Raw genomic sequence first — 20,798 nt, 5'->3', positions numbered from 1 at the left:
TTTTTTTTTTCTTTTAAATATTGGTTTCACGAAACATTAAAAGATAATTGAATTTTTTTTTTTTTAAACTTTTACACACGCATTTCGAAATCGATAAATTAAATTCGAATAGAAGAAAATATCGGGGAGAATGGGGGGGGGGGAGACACCATCGAATCGAACAATTTAGAAAATAATTACACAAAATTTAATTTTTTGACAAAAATAAAAAAAAAAAAATTTAAAGAGGCAGCTAATCTATCAGATGGATTATTTGGACGGTTGGATTACGATTTCTTAAACCGACGAGTATTTAAATGAAAAAGTACTACTCACGCAGGTACAAACAGATAAAAAAAAAAAAAAAGAGGAATAAAAGTACAAAGATATTTCATTACGGTTAAAAAAAAAAAAAATCTGTCACGGAGAGTGAATTCGTTAAGGTTTTGTTCAGTAAAAGTTGTTTTCTCTATGTTCAGTAAAACGAGAGAGAGAGAAAGAGAGAAAGAAAGAGAGAGAGAGAGAAACTTTCGGTTTAAAAGTCATGTTCATATATATATATTTGAGTCAGAGTTATTTTTAACATCGTCTCGTATCTCTTCCTTGCTCTTCCCAGTCTCGTCTCTCTCTTTCTTTCTTTCTCTCTCTCCCACTCACTCACTCGCATGTTTTACAATTTTTCCACTCTGCAAAATCTCCAATTATATTGCATCATCATCATCATCATCATCATCATCATTTACAATCGGTAATATTTTCTATTTTGCTTTTTCATCGGAAACAAACAACACAAATGTTTTTCCCATAAATTTCGCATTTTACGTGATGAACAACAAAAAAAAAAAAAAAAAAAAAAATCAGGAACTAAATAAACACAAATAAAATAATTTGCAACCGATTCTTAGTCTATAAAAATAATAATAATAATAATAATAATAATAATAATAATAATAATAATAATAATAATAACAATAATAATAATAATAATTCAAAGAATCGATTTTTATGTTTCTTTTTTTTTTTTCTTCTTCTTCTTCTTCAAACAAAAATATTTCGATTTGCCGACTCGAGAGTAAAAAATTGTTTTGATTTGTTAGCTTTGTGGTATGCATAAAATTCTCTAATTAAAAAAGGAATATTCGAGAACGTTATTTTATTATTATTATTATTATTATTATTATTATTATTATTATTATTTAAAATACTACTAGCGTGTGGCGCGTTGAAAAAATTTTATATTAATTCGATATGCATTTGCGAATAAGAAAAAAAAATTTACGTAATTGATCGCAAAGTTGTTTGATTATCAAACAGAAAAAAAAAAAAAATAAATAAATAAATAAAATAAAATTATCAGCGCATAAAAAAATTAACCATTTTTATTTTATTCCATCGAACCCAAACAAAACATTCTTCCTTTATAAAATAAAATCCTAATGAGCATGAATACAAAAAAAGAAATTATAGTGGCAGTATTCGAATAAAAAAATAATAATAATGATAATAATAATTTATCGTATCTTTTAACCTGTAAAAAATTAAACGATCGCAGAATACGAAATGTATTTTTATCTTCCGGCAATTTAACTCTTTCGAACAAACGGGCTTTAATAAACTATCAAACATGAAGAATTGGTATTTCTTACTTATTTGGCAATATGTATATCTATTCGTAAACCTTTACCAACAATACGTTATTACTCCACTTATTCAATATATTCCTTTAATAAAAATAAACAAAATCCAAAACAAGGAAAAGAATTCGAAAAAAAAAAAAATTCATTGTATCGTTTTTTTTTTTTTAAATTTAAAATCAGGTCCCCATAAAATTATAAGTCTAAGGCGCAATGCGACTGTGTCCTTTTCCCCCCACTAAAAAGTTCGATCGCTAGGTCACTGAACCCGAGCTAAAGAAATTTTCGAGATGAGTTTTTCGCCAAATAGCAAAAAAAAAATTAAATTTCGTACCTATTTACTAAAAACCTTATATTTAAATAACTTAATTAAATTATTAACGTGGAAAAGGGAATTGAATGACTTGGAAAAAAAAAAAAAAAAAAATCAGGAATTATATAAATCGCGTTCAATGTCTCGGTCAATAAATGCGATCCCCACCACCACCCCCCCCACCATCGTTCCGTTGAATGCAATATTTTCAATGATAAATGAACGGGGGACTTACCATGATTGCCAATTTTTAAAATACAAAAGAGACTCGACTGTCATTTCTTTATTATTATTATTTTTTCTTTTATTCCATTGTATTTTTTTTTACTGACGCATTAAAAAAAAACTCTTTATAATAATTTAAAGTTTATTTTTTAATTTTTTATAACAAACAAAATGCGAAATAATATTTTAGAAAAATAACGACTTTTGTTAATTTTCAAAGTCTTTGAAAAATTTATTTATTTATTTGTTTACATAATATCCCCATCATCACCATTATTATTATTATTATTTATTAACGATTTGTGTCTTCCGGAATTTAAAACTTTTTTTATCCACGAGTTTCATTTACTCCCCCCTCCCCCCTCGTTCACTACACCGAATATTTTTTTATTCTAAGTAGAAGCTAAAAAAAATTTTTTTTTCGTTCCTTCCCCCCCCCCTCATTCTTTCCGCCATGACAGTTTTCACGAATTAATAAATACAATAATAATAAAAAATTTAGTTTGATAAGATTTTACCGAAACAATTCAAAGGCATTCTACTATTACGTAATAAATATGACGTTTCAAACTTGGAAAAAAAAAAATTTATTTGTTCCGAATTTAAAGTCGTACATGGTTTACTACAATATGGCAGCAACTAAAGCCGAACAAAGTATTCACACGCACGCACACACGCACACACGCATTCAGGCTTCCCATTTACTGTAATAAACTTGCAAAATTTACGAGAATGTATAACAGTACTTTGAGTTCAATTAAGGTTCGTTTACAAAAAAAAAAAAAAAACTTTAAAAACAAAATTTTTTGTTATTAATTTCCTAAACCAGTTTACCAATCGAATTATAAACATTTTCTATCGTCTCATGACGTATTCAAAACATGGGGGGAGTGGGGAGGGGGAGGGCGAAACAAAAAAATGTTTATTTTGCAAATTTTTTTCAAAAAAATTTATTAAATATATGCACTCGAATTTTAATTGATAGAAACCGTTACATTAAATATTCATCATCATCCCAAATTACTTTTTTTTTTTTTTTTTTTTTTTTTTTTTTAAAATTTCCATAAATCGATTAAATACCGTTTATATATAGAACTTATTTATAAATTTGTGTGTGTGTAAATCATAAAATGAGAATTCACAAGGACACGACACGTACTCACTCACTGACCTACTTGAAACCTCGTGTTTTCCCCTCAATTTAAATAATTGGAATAATTATGGCTACCCCCTTCGTTCCCCTTTTTTTTTCCCGAACGATTCTAACTGGGAATCCCATATAAATAAATGTAAAAAAAAAAAAAAAAAAAAAAAAAAAAACTCACATAACGCGGAAGTATTAAATTAGAACTCGATCATGGCTGCAAAAAAAAAACAACAACAACAGACTTTTCTAAAATGTATATATCATCATCATCATCATCTTTTCAGATTTTAACATTATAAAAATAAATAAATAAGTATTTTTGTTAAACGTAATAATAAAGTAGTTAAACGACTCCGATGACTTTTGTCGTCTCCCCAACTAATTGTAATTTCAATTAATTTTCACAGGGAGAACAAAAAGAAAAAAAAATGAGGGAAATCAAATGAGCGGTGTGTGTGTGTGTGTATTGAATATTCAAATCCAATCCAACGTTTTTACTCTCTCTCTCTCTCTCTTTTCCTCTCGCAAAACAAAAAAGCAATTAAATGTTTTTTTTTTTTTTGGACTGAAAACTTTAAAATCTTTCCTTGTTGTATTTTTAAAAAAAAACATTTTTCTCTCATAAATTGCAACTGAAAATAATTATAAATGAAAACTAAGCGACTAAACTATCATCGACTAAAGAAGAAGATCAAAGTGAATGAAATTAATAATTAACTATTTTTGACTTTTGGCAGGTTAATGAAAAATGACATGTTATTATTATTATTATTATTATCGTTGTAGACCATTCAAAAACCTAATCATCATTTGTTTTCAAATTATTACAAAATTCATTTCGTAATCCTTCGCAAGGAATGATTCTGTAAACTGCAACCATAAAACAAAAACAAACAAAAACAAAACACATTCACAAATCGCTTTATTTATTTATGTTGTATATTATTCCTCTTATTTTTTTTTTCCCCCCTAAAATAATTGTCAAAAAATAGTTTTTTTTTTTAAACTCCACCACCATTTTAACAAAGCAATAATAGTCAAGTTGTAATGGGGAGAAAAAAAGAAAAAAAAACGGTTGGAGTGACAGTCGAGTGATTCTATGACCTCAATAACCAATTAACTTCAATCAAGATAATTTTTTCGGGAGGTTCATGTTGGAATTACGACTGGAGGAATTGTTCCCAACGGGAATACTACTTTAAAATAAAAAAAAAAATTTAACGGTATTTGGGGGTGGGGGGGTACAAAAAAAAAAAAAAAAAAAAAAAAAAAAGCAAATAAATTTTTTTTTTTTTTTTTAACATTTAAATTGGGGGTAGGGAAATACGCCCGCTACTTTGTTCATTTTTTTTTTATTTATATGAAAAAAAAAAAAAAAACACAGTGACTAACAATATTCAATTACAAATTATTTTCTCACAGTTCTTAATTTAAAATAAACCGTATTTTCTCCGCGAGTTTTTTTTTTTTTTTTTTAATTTTCCCTACTGCCATATTTTCAATCACTTCTTATCATTTACAGAACAAGTACGATGACTACAAACATCAACGTCAATTTATGATGGAAAATTAAAATGAATTTTTAAAAATAGAGAGCAACACTTATAAGTCCCCCATTAAAATTTCTGATTCCTTTTTTTTTTTAGGTTAACGATTAGAAAAAAAAAAAATTATCTGAAACAAATTTTTATTGCGTTTGTTTACTATTTTTTAATCATTGATGCTCATCTCGAAATAAAAAACTCAAAAGTGATAAACAAAATAATGATAAAAATTTCCTATAATCTGACAGTAACACACGACCGTTGCCAAGTGAAACAATTCCTACGACGTGGAAAATACACGAAATAAAGAAAGAAGGAAAAAAAAAACGTGTCTAAGAACAGTGAGGCGGTTGACGAATGTTATTTTCCCCAAAGTGGTGGTAGTAGGGATCAGTAAAATCGATACCAAAGACAGACATCCGGGCGACAGGACCCCGGCGCCCTTGTGATCTCACTAGATAACACAGAAAAAATAAAAAATCCCCATAAAAATTTATGTGCATGGCATTAAACAAAGGTCTTCATTCGCTTAATGTACCAACAACTCACACCACCATTCATTCAAATCATAATGCCAACAAGTATTTTTTTTAAACCAAAACATTCACATGATCAATACATACGTTCAATACATTTAAGTGAAAACAAAAAATTTGTCAAAATCAACTTAAATATAAAACGGAAATGGTTAGACTAATGTTTATATTGTCATTTATATACAAGTCACTTTTTTTTTTTTTAAAACTTTTCCTATAAATTTAAATAAAAATGAACAGGTGAAATACTGACATTCATTTATAATATAAATATTATTTTTCCCTTTGAAATAATTAAATATGATAGACGGCTTATTATTAACAAATGATTACATTTATTCACGGTTTACTCCCCTCCCCTCCCTTCCTTTCCCTTTCCCCCCTTTTTTTGGTTTTACATTTTAACAATCAAGGAATTTAATATTTTGATAATTGAAATAAAAAATTTTAGATTCAGACTTCATAACAAAAACACTTGCTTTTTTTTTTTTTGTAAATGCACAATCAAGGTAGACATGGTCTACTTTTTAAAACAATAAAAATCGATATCAGAAATCATTTCCAACTCAACAATATTTATATATATATATGAAGTAAGCTTCGCGAACAAGTCTATTATGAAACTTGCACACCTAACGGATTTTTACACCTTAAAATAAATATTTTTTCTTTATAATATTTTTGTAACCGTTTTAATAAAATGGTCAATAAACCGGTAAACAAGTAATAATATGGAAAAGTCAGACTATAAATAGAAAAACCAAGAATAAAAATAACCATATGACAATACATATATAAGATTTTATAAGCAGTTTTTTTTTTTTTTTATGTTCGAATAATAATAATAATGAGAATGTTAAAAAATGAATACTTGATTTTCTTGATTTTTTTTTTTTTTTCTTTCTTTCTTTTGTAATCATCAAATTCACCTTATAAGATTTAAATATATAGATTATAAACCAACAACTAGTAAGATTGTTTCAAAAAAAAAAGAAATCAAGCGCAATTACTTTAAATTATATTTAATTGAACGAGGATGAACTGATAAATCCATTAAAATATTTCCGATAAGTTAAACACCACCATCAATGTACAAAAAAAAAAAAAATTTCAATTCTCTAATTTATTTCTATAAAGTTTGAATTAATGAAATGTATAGCTCGACAAAACTTTTATTAGTGATAATAAAATAAAATTTTTAATTTTAAACAAAATCTTTTGCTATCATTTAAAAGCTTGGATATTTTCGTATATGACATCAGGTCAAAATTCACAGAGCTTATCTGTTTTTATTCGTAATGTATAAATTTAATAATGGCTAATTTCATTAATTCAAACTTTATTCTAGGTACATACTATTGAGCAGTACAAAAACTTTAATAGATTGTAAATTGAATGTTAAATTATTTAATAAGCTTCAATTCGAAAAAAATGAATTCACTACTTTGGAACTTTTATCGTAACATAAAAAAATTAAATAAATAATTTAGTAAATCAAAAATAATTACCTATTTTAGGGTCAACTTATCTTTTTCCAAAAGATATCTCTATATAAGAGCACTTAATATGAAATAATATAAAAATGTGAACATAAACTTTCATTAATTAATAATTCAATAACCACTTCTTTTGTTTAATAATTAATTTTTACATACAATAAAATTTGTGGAATCTGATGTAAAATTCCCAATTTTCGAGTTAAACTACTTTTAATTAAAAAGTAACCACTTTAAATTACAACTTTTAGAAAAAAAATATATTAATAAAACCACGAAAATTATTAATGGAAACCACGTTAAATCATTTAAAATAAAAGTAATATGTTATTAAGGAGAAAAAAAAAAAAATCGTTTAAGCCAACAGTACTTAAACACCAACCATCTTGTTTCCGGGAGCCAAAAAGAGAGAGAAAAAAAAAAAAACGGTCACTTTTTTCACAACGATAATTATATAAGAAGATTTTCACTATAATTTTGGAAAATAAAATTTATATAAAATATAACTCGCGAATATAAATTTTATATTCAACGGAAATAATTGGTCAAATAATAACTGAATTTTGAATTAATTTGAAAAAATAAAAATTAATTATCAACCATTCCGCTTCTGCATACAATTCTCAATGACTAAAGAATAGAAATGGAACACTGACAGTCGGATTCAAGCGAAAGCTACCGACAAACCCCGATGCAAACCCAAATTTCAATTTAATTTTACATTTAATTATAAAATAAATTATATCAGACATTTTAAATTAAATTTCAAATATAATTAAATGCATTAAACTCGAATCGCTAGAATCTATGAAATAAATAATCAATAATTTATAGGTATTGAAAAAAATAGTAAGACATAATCTAAAAAAAATGGCGTCTCTTGTGACTAAAAACGGTTACATTATATGCCATTACAAAGATCAATACTTTTTACGAAATGTTCGAAGATGTTAATTCAGATATTAAAATTTTACTTTATATTAATATAATTAAAAGAGATTACATAAAGAAAACTTAGAGGTGACAATATCTACAAAGTGACACACCCCTGGACTTTGTATTAACGCCGACAAATCTGCTTATAAAATGCTGTACAGAATTTAAGCTTAGCATGAATTTTAAAAAATAGTTTCGTTTCAGATATTGTTTTTAGAAAAATATAAAATATAAAAACTCACCAGTTACGTTTAAACAAATAACAAAGGAAAAATTTTCATTCACTTAAATCCTAAGCAACTTTTCACGTTTGAATTTTAAACTGCGCATGCCTTGCATTGGATTAAAATTTTTCCGACACAGGACGGCAAACCTTATAAGTCGCCATTTTATAAAAATTGTTTATAACCTCTAACTGTTCTAATGCCGACTATTAAATAAGTTCTTGTAAATCATATTTAAAAAAATATTTCTTCCATGTATAAAATTTATAAAATAAATTAAACTAATTATATGGCTCACAGTAGATCTCCTTCTCCTGCCAGGTGGCGGAGAAGTAAATCAAGGGAAAGAGAACGTGAACGTGAACGGGATAGAGAAAGGGATAGACGAAGACGGAGATCTAGAGATAGGAGAAGAAGAAGATCATTGGAAAGAGATTCACATCGATACAGAGGAAGAAGCAGAAGTAAATCTTGGTCTAGATCTCGATCAAATTCTAGGGACAGAGAAAGAGATAGAGATAGGGACAGGGATAGAGATAGAGACAGAGACAGAGATAGAGATAGGGACAGAGAAAGAGATAGAGAAAGAGAAAGAGATCGTGAAAGAGAGAGGTTGAAGAATAAAGCTAAAATTGCAGTCAATGAAAGGCCAGTTATATCAGAAGCAGATCTTCAAGGAAAAACTGAAGATGAGCAAGAAATGATGAAAATGATGGGATTTTGTAGTTTTGATTCGACTAAAGGTAAAAAAGTTGCAGGGAATGATGCTGGTAGTGTTCATGTCATTTTAAAAAGAAAATATAGACAGTACATGAATAGAAAAGGTGGTTTCAACAGACCATTAGATTTTGTCGCCTAAATTAAAAACTCGAATAAAAAACATTTTCCGATAAAACTCTGTTTTCAGGTGTAAGTGTGTTTCAGTTGTTATCAGTAATTATATAATAAAAATCAATAAATTAATCATAAGAAAATCATTTCAATAATTTTTAAACAATATATATATATAATTTCTAAGTTATATTATTAAAATGTAATTCTTTATTTAAGAATTTTATCATTTAATTTTTTTGTAATTCATGTACTCTCACAATTAAAATCCAAATAATGTATTATAAAAGAAATTGAAAAAGAAAAAAACAAACAAGGGTTTTATGTTTAAATAATACCTGATCAATTATCATTATACAAATTAATAAAAAATGATTTTTAATAAAAATACTTTATTTATATGACTTTAATTACATTGAAACAAAAATAAAATTTTAATTCGCTTCCAATTTTTTGCAAAAAAAAAAAAATGAAAAATAAAATGAATCAATAATTACCATTATTATTATTTGTAGATTTAATAAACGATTTATAAATAAAGTTTTTTAAAAATTCATTACATATAAAAGATAAGTTTTCAGGCATTAACCCGAAAGCTTTCGACAAAAATTATTAATAATTTAATTTATTTTAATTAATTGTAATTAATAATTACATAAACTTAATTGAAAAAAAAACAATTTCAATGGCTTGAAAGAAAAAGGCACATACATGTAAGTAACAAATAAAATATTTAAATTTACAATTAACATATTTTTTTGCACAACCAACGATTGCCAAATTTTTATTAAAATAAAATGTTTTAAATAAGAATAAAAAGAATTTTTAGTAAAATGTTTGGCAATTAAAAACTTACAATAAGAATTAAAAATTTCTTTTTTTGTAAACTTTTAACAAACGAATAAAATAATGTATATGTATGTATATATATGTATAACATTCACTTTTTAAATAAGTGATATTTTCTTCAACACATTTTTTTCAAAAACTAATTTCATTCAACAGTCATTCATTCCACGAGTATGTAACGAGTCACTCGATATAATTTCACAATCAATTCATATTATTTTTCTTATTAAAAATGTAATACTTTCATTATAAAACATTTTTACACATTTAAAAACAATTTTTCTTCTTTTAATTTAACAGAAAGTAATAAAAAAAAAGTTTTATTAAAAATTGTCAAACATTCGATACTTTGAAATGAATCATTTAATAAATATTTATAAATTTAAACTTTTTTTTTTTTTTTTTAAATTAATCTACATTTATTTTCACATGTTTCATATGTTATTATATGTTTAGTTGAGTTAAATAAAATAATTTTCAATTTATTAATCTAAATATTATTAACAAAAAAAAAAAATGAAGACGGTTTGATATTTACTTTTCAGTAATTTTTTTTTATTTAAATAGTTTTAATTTATTAAGCAACGAAAATTTAATACATATTTTGTTTAGAAAACAACTTATTAAAAAATTAATTAAGTAAAATAATCTCAAATTGCAACAAAAAAAGTTATATAAAAGCTAAAAAATCTGAAGTGGGGGGGGGGTATTAATTTTATAAGAAATGTAAATATACTTATTTTGTACAAAATATCCTCCTGATAAATTGAGCAAAAAAACCGTATTTTGAAACTTTTTTTTTTTTCTCTTTTTTAAGTAATTAGTACTTCGTTTTAAAATAAAATACCGAAAAATAAATTTTTTGTCGAGAGATTATGTCAATAACGAATATATATATCACATTGATCACCATTAAAAATAGGTATTAAAAAAAAAAATCATAAAGAAAATAAACAAACAACAAAAAAAAGGCGGGAATTTGTTTACTGTAATCCCTCGTACGACGTGTCATCAAGAGTGTGTAGCCAATTGAAAATCATCATATTTCTTTCATATTTCGACAAAGGTTTCCCCCTATCGCGTTCGACGTCACGAAGTGTTACCGGAAAATTTTTATTTCTAGGATTTTCAGCTTTAACAACTTTAATAACGGAACCTGGTGATATTATCGGTTTCGTCGCAGAAGGTATTCCAGGTACTTTTAAATGATTATTACTAGTTATTATTGTATTCTGTTGCTCAATTTCTGATCCGGCTTGTATTTCGAGTTGATCTAAATTAAATTCGCTTTTTGAAAGTCTTTCTAAAGCTTTGTAAGTTGTCAATAATCTTCTTTTAATGTAATTTTGGCGTACCTGAAATAAATAAAAACAATTATCAACGTACCTCAAATAATTGCAAGTTGAGTTTGTTAAATTATTATTGTCGAGTAACATTAGAAAGAGAAAAGAAAGTTTCATTTAAACGATTTTATGCACGATATTATAATATTTCATTTAAATTAATGATAATTTTTGTAAATTTGAATGAGTTTAAATTCAAAATAAAAAATGTCAAAGGCAATGGATCAATAATAATTATTTACAAATTTCACAAGTCGAGAACCATTGTAAAAAATTACTGACTTTTTTATTAACCGATCGAATTAAATCAGCGGCTGTAAAAACGGGTGGAGTAGGAGTTGAAGTCGGTGCTGGAGGCATGGAGTGACCACCATGAGGAGATGGTAGTTGAGATGTTGATGCCACATCTCCAACGGCTACCCAAGTTGAACAAGATCTCGATGCGTGATCTAATCTCGAATAATCTAAAAAATATCCCGACCTAAAAGAAAGCAATAATAATAATAATAATAATTTCAAATAACGTTTAAAAGTAGTAACAATTAATAATGATGATAATAGTAAACCTTTGAAGAGCACTTAGTGCTAAATCAGAAACGGCACATCTAGGCGGGTGTGTTGCAGTCTCATCAGGTGAGGGCAAATTACTAATATCAGAAGTACTAAAACTTTTTTGAAAACCGAGAGCCGTTGCTAAAGCAGCACAACTTTTAATTAAATCGTTTTCTTCTTCGAACCATAATATTTCAGGTATATCCGGTGGCCTGTAAAATAAAAAACCCATATTTAGAACCTTCTAGAAAATATAAACTTGTTTTGTTTTTTTTTTTTTTTATCTTTCTTAAATCATTGATGATGTAATTTATGCAAAAAACATTTTCATAACTACAGTAATTTTTTTTCTTTTAGATTGTAAATAATTGTGTGTGTGTGTGTGTGTGCGTGTGTGACTTCCATTAAAATTTCACAAAATTATGATAAATTAATTGAGTGAAACAACATTACCTTGATACTTTATGAGTCGGATTTGGACTCGGCCCCCTTGCCGTCAAATGTGCATCGCTGTAAGATTTAAACGAAACCAACCTCATTCTATTTCCGGTACCACCTGGAGTTTCTGATGCCAAAGAAGACACCGAAAATAGGGATAAATCAGTTGTTACCGATTCGTGACTTGGTGATCTTAACATTCTGCACGCGACCGTCAATATTGGAGTCTGTGGCGGTGGACCATTTGCCGGTGATTTTCCACAAGTTTCTATACCAGATCCGCTTGTTGTAGATGCCATTGCGTAACCGGTTTTAATATTATTATAAATTCATTTATTTTCTCATCATTCCTATAATACTACTACCTATTCTCATCATTCGTATATATTATTATTATTAATAATTAAAACGACACACAAAACAAATTCGTTATAATATATATATATATATATATATTAATATAATTTGTAAATACGAACCGACCGAACGAATGAATCTGATCGATAACGTCGGGGTGGGGTTTACGTACAAATTTACTTTACTGCGCCGAACCTTTTCAAATGGGCATACATGAAAATTAAAAATAAATAAATAAATTAATTAATTAATAGTTAATAATAATAATTCAAGTTAATAATTAATAATAAAATAAATAAATAATTTTTTTTTTTTTGATTTTGTAAAAGAATAAAATTTATTATTATAATCAACTTTAAAAAAAATTTTTTTTTTTTTTTTCCGTTTAAAAAATATATATATATATAAACAATTTTTTTTTTTTTTTTTTTGTTAACAAATAACATTTGTTTTATTCCTAATCATTATTATTATTATTATCTATAATCACATTAAACGATTGCCCGCAAAAATTTTTTTTTTTTTTTTAAATTATATATTATAATATTATGGTAACAAATTTATTAATTTTTTTTTTTCCTCTTCTTCTTTCACCTCCTCCTCCTCTTTCTCTTCCTCCTTCTTCTTCTTCTTCTGCCCCACCCCCCCCCTCTTGGTTAATGCCAGCAAAAACCAAAAAAATTTTAAAATTTTTGCAGGTTAAAAAAATTCTAATCAAACTTATTGTTATTGATAAAGCTTCATTTCCAGTCTTTTTCGTGATATGTAAAATTTTTAAATGAATTTAAAAATAAAAAAAATACGAAAAGATATTTCATTCAGTATTCTGCGTTTTGTTTTCTTCTTCCACGTCTCCCGATAAATCCACATAAATTATTATTATTATTATCATTCACATGATAGTAGGCTAGCATTGAAGGAGTCCGTCAGGAGTTCGAGGAGGAAAATTATTAATCACTCGTCTTATGAGGCTGATTAATTCTTTGTACAAGAAACAATCCCTGAAAATTTATAGTTAAAGAGTTACTTTAGCATAATTTTAAAAAAGTTTTGTTGTTTTTTTTTTTTTTTTACCTATTTACCTATTCAAAGGTTTACAAATTTCTCTGTGATCAATGTTAACTCCTCTAAAAGATCCAAAACCAAGATCTGAAATTATTCATGCAAAAAAATTTTTGATTTTTTTTTTTGTTACAAGATTCAAAAATTTTATTTAATAATTTTTTTTTTTTTTTTTAAACCTGCTGAATCCACGGAAACGACTCTCACGTTTGTTACAAACATAAATGTTAATACGGTTTCGACAAAACTGAAAACTTCCGCTTTAACGCATTGATCTTCGAATAATTTTAAAAATTTCTTATGAAGTTCTAAAACGTTTGAACAATCTGAAAAACAAAAAAAAAAAATTTTATGATTCGTTTAAATAAACAAAAACAAAAGTAAAATAAATAACCTTTTTTAACTTCGGTCAATTCAACAGATTTTCTTAATAATGGCACGTTCCAACTGGCGAGTGGGGATCCCCTATGAGGCACGCTATAAAACATTATACCTTTGGTTTGATTTAATAATCTGTTGAGTTGAATGTCGTCACTGTGCTTTGCTTAAAAAAAAAAGGAAAAAAAAATTATTACTTTTTTTTTTTTAGGAGGGGGGGGAGGGCGGTTGAATATCGCATGAAACGCACGTACCATCAACTAGCATTTGCTTCACGTAAAGACCCCCTTTTGAATGTCCTACCCAAACAATAGGATTATTTCCAACGCCTTCTCTAATGAGTAAATCTACCATTTCTTGACTTCTTTGCGGTAAACACGATCTAAAAATAATAATAATAATAATTTAAAAATTTGTTTATGTTTTCAAAAGGAATGATTAATAAAAAATAACCGTTGGCAGAAACCTGTTTCTCTTGGCTACCCAAACGGGCCTCCATAAAAATGGATCCGTTGTGTAATTAACAGCAATGACTCGAACTCCGGGACAATCTTTGGGTATCCAATCTTTGGGCCAACATGGCGAATAAGGTTCTATTTTATCGTCAATTTCCCGATCTGCAACCTTTAGGGTATCGTCGATTCCGTTCAACAAATCCGTTATGTTTTCCAAAAGTTGATCGTATTCATTATCGCAGTGATTTTGTTTGTAAAAACTTTTCCTCCTTTTTTCACATTTATTCCTTTTATCCGGACAATGTTTGTCCTTTTTCGGATCCGAATTAATTTTCAATTTGTACTTGTGTTTCAGCGGATGATTTTGAACTTGTTTCCTATAACTCCAAACCCCTTGTTTCCAAGTGTTGTAAAGTGAACCGTGAAGGCCGTGTATGAATATGACATCCGCAACGATGGGATTCGGCGAAGGATCGTGAAGTATGTCTATGTGAACGCTTAATTCTGGATTTAATGTCTCCCCAACGGATTCTCCATTGTAAATTTTTTTTGGAAACCATTTTGTGCCCGGTTTGTAACTGATTATCGGTTTTGTAATTCTCTGATATAATAAATCGAATTTTATGCTTTGATGTGGTATCGCTGTAATAACAAATAAACAATATGTCGTCTGTACGATTATTTTTTTTTTGTTAAAAATTTCAAGTGTTATTATTATTATTTTTTTTTTATAAAACCTTGAGGTGTCGCTTTTTTGTAATCACGCGCCTGTATGATTAATCAATTTAAATTTTAGGTTTTTTAGGTATTTTAGGTTTTTTTTTTTTTTACCTCTTTTTCGGCGTTAATTTTAATTACACCGAAGCAAAACAAATAAAAACTTACTCGTCAGTGAAAAAAATGAAAATTTTGAAAAAACGGCAAAAACAAATGTTTCCTTTAATTTTTTAACGAGCCTTTTTTGTTTTGGTATCAATCCATCGTAACCTGCTACCACGAAGGAAGCCGTTAGTTGAACAAATAATTTCACAGAAGTTATCACCACGTGAACCTTCCTGTAAGACGACAATAAAAAAATTTTTTACAACTTTTTTTGTAAAAATGCCTGACCCCCATTGGCTCGCCCCCCCCTCTCTATAACTTTTTGTTTTGTAAAACTTACGTGAACCATATTGATTTTTTCGATGTTTGAACTATGTTAAGATTATTTTCATAAAAGACAACACCTTCATCGTTCATAATTCGATCTGAAAAAAACGAAACAAATTTTTTAATTAAAAAAAAAAAAAAAAAAAAAAAACTTGATGACTTTAATAATTAAATAATTTTAAACGCGCGCGTTTTTTTTTCCAAATTTTAAATTTTTACAATCGGATAGATAATGATGATGTCACCAAAGGTCAATCTTCAGGTTGACTCCTTCTTCACCTTCCCAAAAAAAAAAAAAAAAAAATTTTAATTTGCAATCAATGCTAATTGTAAGCAACCGAATGTCGTCGAAAAAGGACACTAATCGTGTAATCAGAATACTTATTGTTTCCTATCTCTTCATTAAGATAATAAATAGAATTTCATAAATTTCGATATAATAATAATAATAATAATAATAATAATAATAATAATTAAATTATTTAGATAAGCTAGAAAAAAAAAAGATAAAATTTACAACAGGTGAAGAGAGAGAGAGAGAGAGAAAAAAAAAAGATTAAATCTATCATCATCATCATCATCTTTTCATACTTATTAATTTCCTTTGTTCGGACAAAGGAATTTAATAATTAACGATAGAAGAGGATGATGTAATGCGAAAAATAACGAAACAATGAACACATCAAAATTTTTTTGTTTTTCCAAATAAACGTAAAAAAAAAAAAAAAAAAAAATTTGATGGTAGTCGTTGGTCACAGGAAAAATTCATGATGACAAATCGTCATACAACCTTCCTCCCCCCCTAAAAAATAACTAATAAAAAAAAAAAAAACCAAAAACTTCCACTTCTTAACTAGATATTAGGTCGTATTTTGCACTCGTGTTTGTTTGTAAGACAAAAACATTTTATCAATGTGACGAATTGAGTCAGGTCCCTTATCAGAAACAAAATAAATTTTCAAATATATGTATATGCGACAATAAATCGGTTCTTATTTATTTATTTAATGTATTAATAATAATATGATACTACTACATCGTCATTAAACCCAACAACAACAACAACGACAACAATTTTATTAAACCGACACCTTAAATTTAAAAACAGTTTTGATGACGTAATAAATTGATAATACAAATACTTTTAGAAAAAAAAAAAAAAAAAATTTGATAATTATTATGTTTCCGCATGCCAACAAATATTCTCTCGCATTAAATACACTTTTAATAATAATAATAATCGTTTCGGAAAAACAAAAAACAAAAATAAAATTACGTAAATGAGTGATTTGTTTGTTTGTTTGTTTTTAAAAACGTCGTAAATTATATAAATCCCAGTTTTGTTTTGTTTTCGGGTTACGAATGTTAAAAAAAAAAAAAATTTGTGCACGACGTGCGGGGGTACCACTGTAGGCGTGTGTGCGGATTACACAATACAACCTTGGGATAACATAAAAAAAAAAAAAAAAAAAAGATGGCCATTCTAACGAACGGATGCATATCACGATTACATTATAACTTATATCTAGAATGATTTTCCTCCTGATTAATAATCGGACACTTGTTGAACGTTGGATTGTAATCGGCAGAAAATCTTTAATTGACCTCTTTAAATCTAACATCATTATCATCGAAGGAGACATTAACAATAACCGATGGCGCGAAAATTTAATTATTCTCCTCCTCTCCCCCCCCGAGACAAATATAAAAAAAAAAAGAAAACTTTTGTAACATGACCGGATTTAAAATTCGATTTAAATCCCGTATAAAAAAAAAGAATGTTTACGAGATAAACCACGTGGTTACACACCCCCTTCCCCGTTTGAAAAACTGGAAGTAAAAAAAAAAAAAATATACGTGCACGCAAACACTCACCTTGGATACGAATAAAAACAAAATAGAAAGACGAGAGGGAGATAGAGAGAGAGAAAAAAAAAAAGAAAAAAAAAAGAAGAAAATCAGGTCCGATATTTGTCGTTACTATCCGAACATAGTTGAAATCGAAACAAAGTCCGACATGTAACTAAACTAAATTAAAATTTAAATGTTTTTGTACGTTGTTCCGCCCCCCAACCCACCCCCCGGCTCCCACGTTCGAAATCCCTACCAGAATTTTTTGTACGTACAAACAACAAAAATCACTCGGATTGAGCATGCTCAATATTATTTTATTGATAACGTCACTTTAAACGCCATATTTATTTTTGTTTTTTTTTTTTTTTGTTTCTAAAAAAATAAAGAACAAGGTAAGATTTATTTACATTTACTTTTTTTAATTTTTTTAGTTTTTTAGTTAATTTATCTTTTAAATTTTAGTTTAAAATTTAAAAACTAAATATACAAAAATGTAAATAAATTAATTCCCTTGAACTTTATTTTCTGCCGGATATTTTTTCATATCCCAATTTACAATTTAAAATATAATTTTTTTCTTTTTTAAATATAATCAAAATTATTTTTTTTATCAAAATATTAAAATTCGGTTAAGAGTAATTAGTAATAAAAACAAAAACAAACGCGGTTCGGTTGTGTGTTTAAATTGTATCAATTAGGGTAAACATATGATAAAAATTAACTAATTTGTTTGCCCTTCAAAAAAAAAAAAAACATAAAATTGTGTTTGTTTTTGCATCGCATGGTGCGACAATATTTGATACACATAATAAATAAATTATTTATGTTTATGTTTAGATATATAAAATAAAAATTATTTTTACTTAATTAACTCTTAACCGAATTTTTGTGTTTACATTAATGTGAAATGATATTAAAAATTTTACTCACAACGATCATAAGTGATAATTTTCCATGTTTGAAATATTATAAATTAAATTACTTTCTCCTTTTCTTTCTCTCTCTCTCTCTCTCCCCCTCTCGATTTTTGTGCGATTATCATTTCAAAAGATGAATTATATCGTATTTATTTATATTTTCATTGGCACAACCCACGACGACACTGAGATTTTACTGAAAACATATTATGTGAATTAGTTTAGTAGAAAATAAAATTAAAATTTGATTTAAAACATTATGGCGGAACCGAAAATGTTATCGAGCCTACAAAAAAAAAATTCCCGCATTTAATATATTTTGTTAAAAGAAGCCACCTGTTAACCAATGTTGTAAACCGTACACAGTCTTCTTCTTCTATCAATTATTTATTTCCCCACTTTTTTATATCAAACAGTTTGTGTTGAGTTGTTGACTTGAAAACAACTTACTTTTTCATTTTTAATTAATAATTTTCTAATTTAATTTTCAGTTTTTGAAGATAATTTTTCATAGGGAAGAAAAAAAATGAACGTTCCCAAAATTAAAATGAATGATGGTCACTACGTTCCAGCTTTCGGTCTCGGAACGTGGCAGGTACGTGAAGATAATAATTTTTTTTTTTTTTTAATGTTATTTCAAACGATATTTTGTAGTTTTAATAATAATAATATTATTCGTTGGATGTAATGCGTGACTCATAATGCGGCTTTTAAATTTATTAAATAAAGTTTCCTATGGAATGCTTGTGCAAAATCTTGTACGGTCTTCAACAGGCACAACCTTAAAAATAAAAGAAGTATATTATGTGGAGTACTTATAACCCTCTCCAACAACTTACATTAATAATTTATTTATGGATTTAATAAAAAATTCATGGCAAATTATAGACAATTATTTTTTTTTTTTTAGGCCGATCCCGGCGAAGTTGGAAAAGCGGTGAAATCAGCAATCGATATCGGTTACAGACATTTTGATTGTGCAATGGTTTATAGAAACGAAGCCGAAGTAGGATCCGCAATATTGGAAAAAATTAATGAAGGCGTCGTCAAACGAGAAGATCTTTTTATAGTGAGCAAGGTATAGAAGAAAAAAGAAACCTGTCGACAAAAAAAAAAAATGCTTAAAGCCGTAATTTTAGGTATATATGTAATTTGTTACAGCTGTGGAATACGTTTCACGGAGAAAATCAAGTGGTGGCAGGTTGCAAAAAAACACTGGAAAGCTTCGGATTAGATTATCTCGATTTATACCTGATTCATTGGCCTTTTGCCTTTAAGGTACACGAATAAGAAAACAATATTAAAAAATTTAAAACGCTGGAAAATTATTTCATTTTTTTTTTTTTTTTTTTTTAAATTCAAAAGGAACATCCGGAATTTTTTCCACGTGATGAAAATGGAAAACTTTTAATGTCGGATTACGATTATGTCGACACGTGGAAACAAATGGAAAAATGCGTAGAAATGGGTTTGGTCAAATCGATCGGTTTGGCTAATTTCAATTCTCAACAAGTGAATAGAATATTAAAAGATTGTAAAATAAAACCCGCCATGAATCAAATCGAATGTCATCCTTATTTGAATCAAAAAAAACTCAGAGAATTCTGCAAGAATCACGACATTTTAATAACATCATACAGTCCTTTGGGTTCGGCTGGTAGACCCTGGGCAACACCCGAAGAACCAAAATTATTACAAGATCCAAAATTGAACGAAATAGCTGCAAGAACGGGGAAATCTGTCGCTCAGGTCATTCTCAGATATTTGGTATGCATTTTATAAAATATTTATGGAAGAGAAAATTTTCTTTTTCTGAAATATTTATCATCATTATTATATTTAGATTCAACTGGACACGATTCCGATTCCGAAATCAACAAATCCAAACAGATTGAAAGAAAATATAAATATTTTTGATTTTAAACTTACCGATAAAGATATGGAAGAAATCGATGGATTAAATAAAAATTTTCGTTTCTGTCGGTTCAGAGAGTAAGTTCAGATTATTTTTTTAATAACCAAATTTTAATTATAGTTTTTTCTTTGTTTTTCCTTTACCGGATTCCGTTTCCACCTGTAAGATTAACGACAAATACATAACATTCATCATTTACAATCCTTAAATTTTTTTTTTTTTAATATATATAAACGTGTTGTTATCAGGACAACTAAAAAAAAAAAAAAAATTTATTATTTTTATTTATTATTTTCAGCGCCAAGGAACACAAACATCATCCATTTCAAATCGAATATTGATTTTTCATTATTCTTATCGCCTTTGAAAACAAACAACAAATTGAAAATTTTTTTTAGAGAATTTTCTAGTCGTTTAATATAAAATATATACATACATTTCCACGAGCTTATGGCAATCATATCATCATATGAAATTAATAATAATAATATATTTTTCACAGCAGTATAAAAACACGCTATTTTTTTTTTTGATAATGATTAAATAATAAATAATAATAATAATTTCTCTTGCTTTTTGATTTGTTTTGTTTTTTTTTTTTCCTTTTTAAAAACTGCAAAATTTTCCTTTAAATAAATATTTTTTTTTCTTGATGAATTTTTTC

General features: G+C 27.1%; 4 protein-coding genes across 4 annotated transcripts; 2 read left to right on the top strand and 2 right to left on the bottom strand.

Annotated features, from left to right (window-relative positions):
- Positions 1–7,744: 7,744 nt before the first annotated feature.
- Phum_PHUM335250 (uncharacterized protein) lies at positions 7,745–8,893 on the top strand (the record flags this gene model as incomplete). Its single annotated transcript, XM_002427633.1, has 3 exons — positions 7,745–7,823; positions 8,335–8,498; positions 8,645–8,893. The coding sequence occupies 3 exons, from the start codon at positions 7,745–7,747 to the stop codon at positions 8,891–8,893; spliced, it is 492 nt and encodes a 163-aa protein (XP_002427678.1).
- A 1,804-nt stretch (positions 8,894–10,697) lies between these two features.
- Positions 10,698–12,346, bottom strand: Phum_PHUM335240 (uncharacterized protein; the record flags this gene model as incomplete). The annotated part of the gene is made up of 4 exons (XM_002427632.1): positions 10,698–11,069; positions 11,340–11,538; positions 11,624–11,821; positions 12,063–12,346. The coding sequence occupies 4 exons, from the start codon at positions 12,344–12,346 to the stop codon at positions 10,698–10,700; spliced, it is 1,053 nt and encodes a 350-aa protein (XP_002427677.1).
- A 965-nt stretch (positions 12,347–13,311) lies between these two features.
- Positions 13,312–15,538, bottom strand: Phum_PHUM335230 (ribonuclease p/mrp subunit, putative; the record flags this gene model as incomplete). The annotated part of the gene is made up of 8 exons (XM_002427631.1): positions 13,312–13,405; positions 13,487–13,553; positions 13,646–13,792; positions 13,861–14,010; positions 14,099–14,226; positions 14,311–14,941; positions 15,185–15,354; positions 15,462–15,538. 8 exons carry the CDS (start codon positions 15,536–15,538, stop codon positions 13,312–13,314), a joined length of 1,464 nt encoding a protein of 487 aa, XP_002427676.1.
- A 3,207-nt stretch (positions 15,539–18,745) lies between these two features.
- Phum_PHUM335220 (aldose reductase, putative) lies at positions 18,746–20,475 on the top strand (the record flags this gene model as incomplete). Its single annotated transcript, XM_002427630.1, has 6 exons — positions 18,746–18,814; positions 19,130–19,297; positions 19,381–19,497; positions 19,585–19,986; positions 20,063–20,211; positions 20,433–20,475. 6 exons carry the CDS (start codon positions 18,746–18,748, stop codon positions 20,473–20,475), a joined length of 948 nt encoding a protein of 315 aa, XP_002427675.1.
- Positions 20,476–20,798: the final 323 nt, after the last annotated feature.

The sequence above is a fragment of the Pediculus humanus genome, genomic scaffold (assembly GCF_000006295.1).
Source record: "Pediculus humanus corporis 1103172107743 genomic scaffold, whole genome shotgun sequence".
Taxonomy (NCBI): Eukaryota; Metazoa; Arthropoda; class Insecta; order Psocodea; family Pediculidae; genus Pediculus; species Pediculus humanus.
The sequence above is the reverse complement of the archived record's forward strand: the minus strand, read 5'-3'. Positions and strand labels throughout refer to the sequence as shown.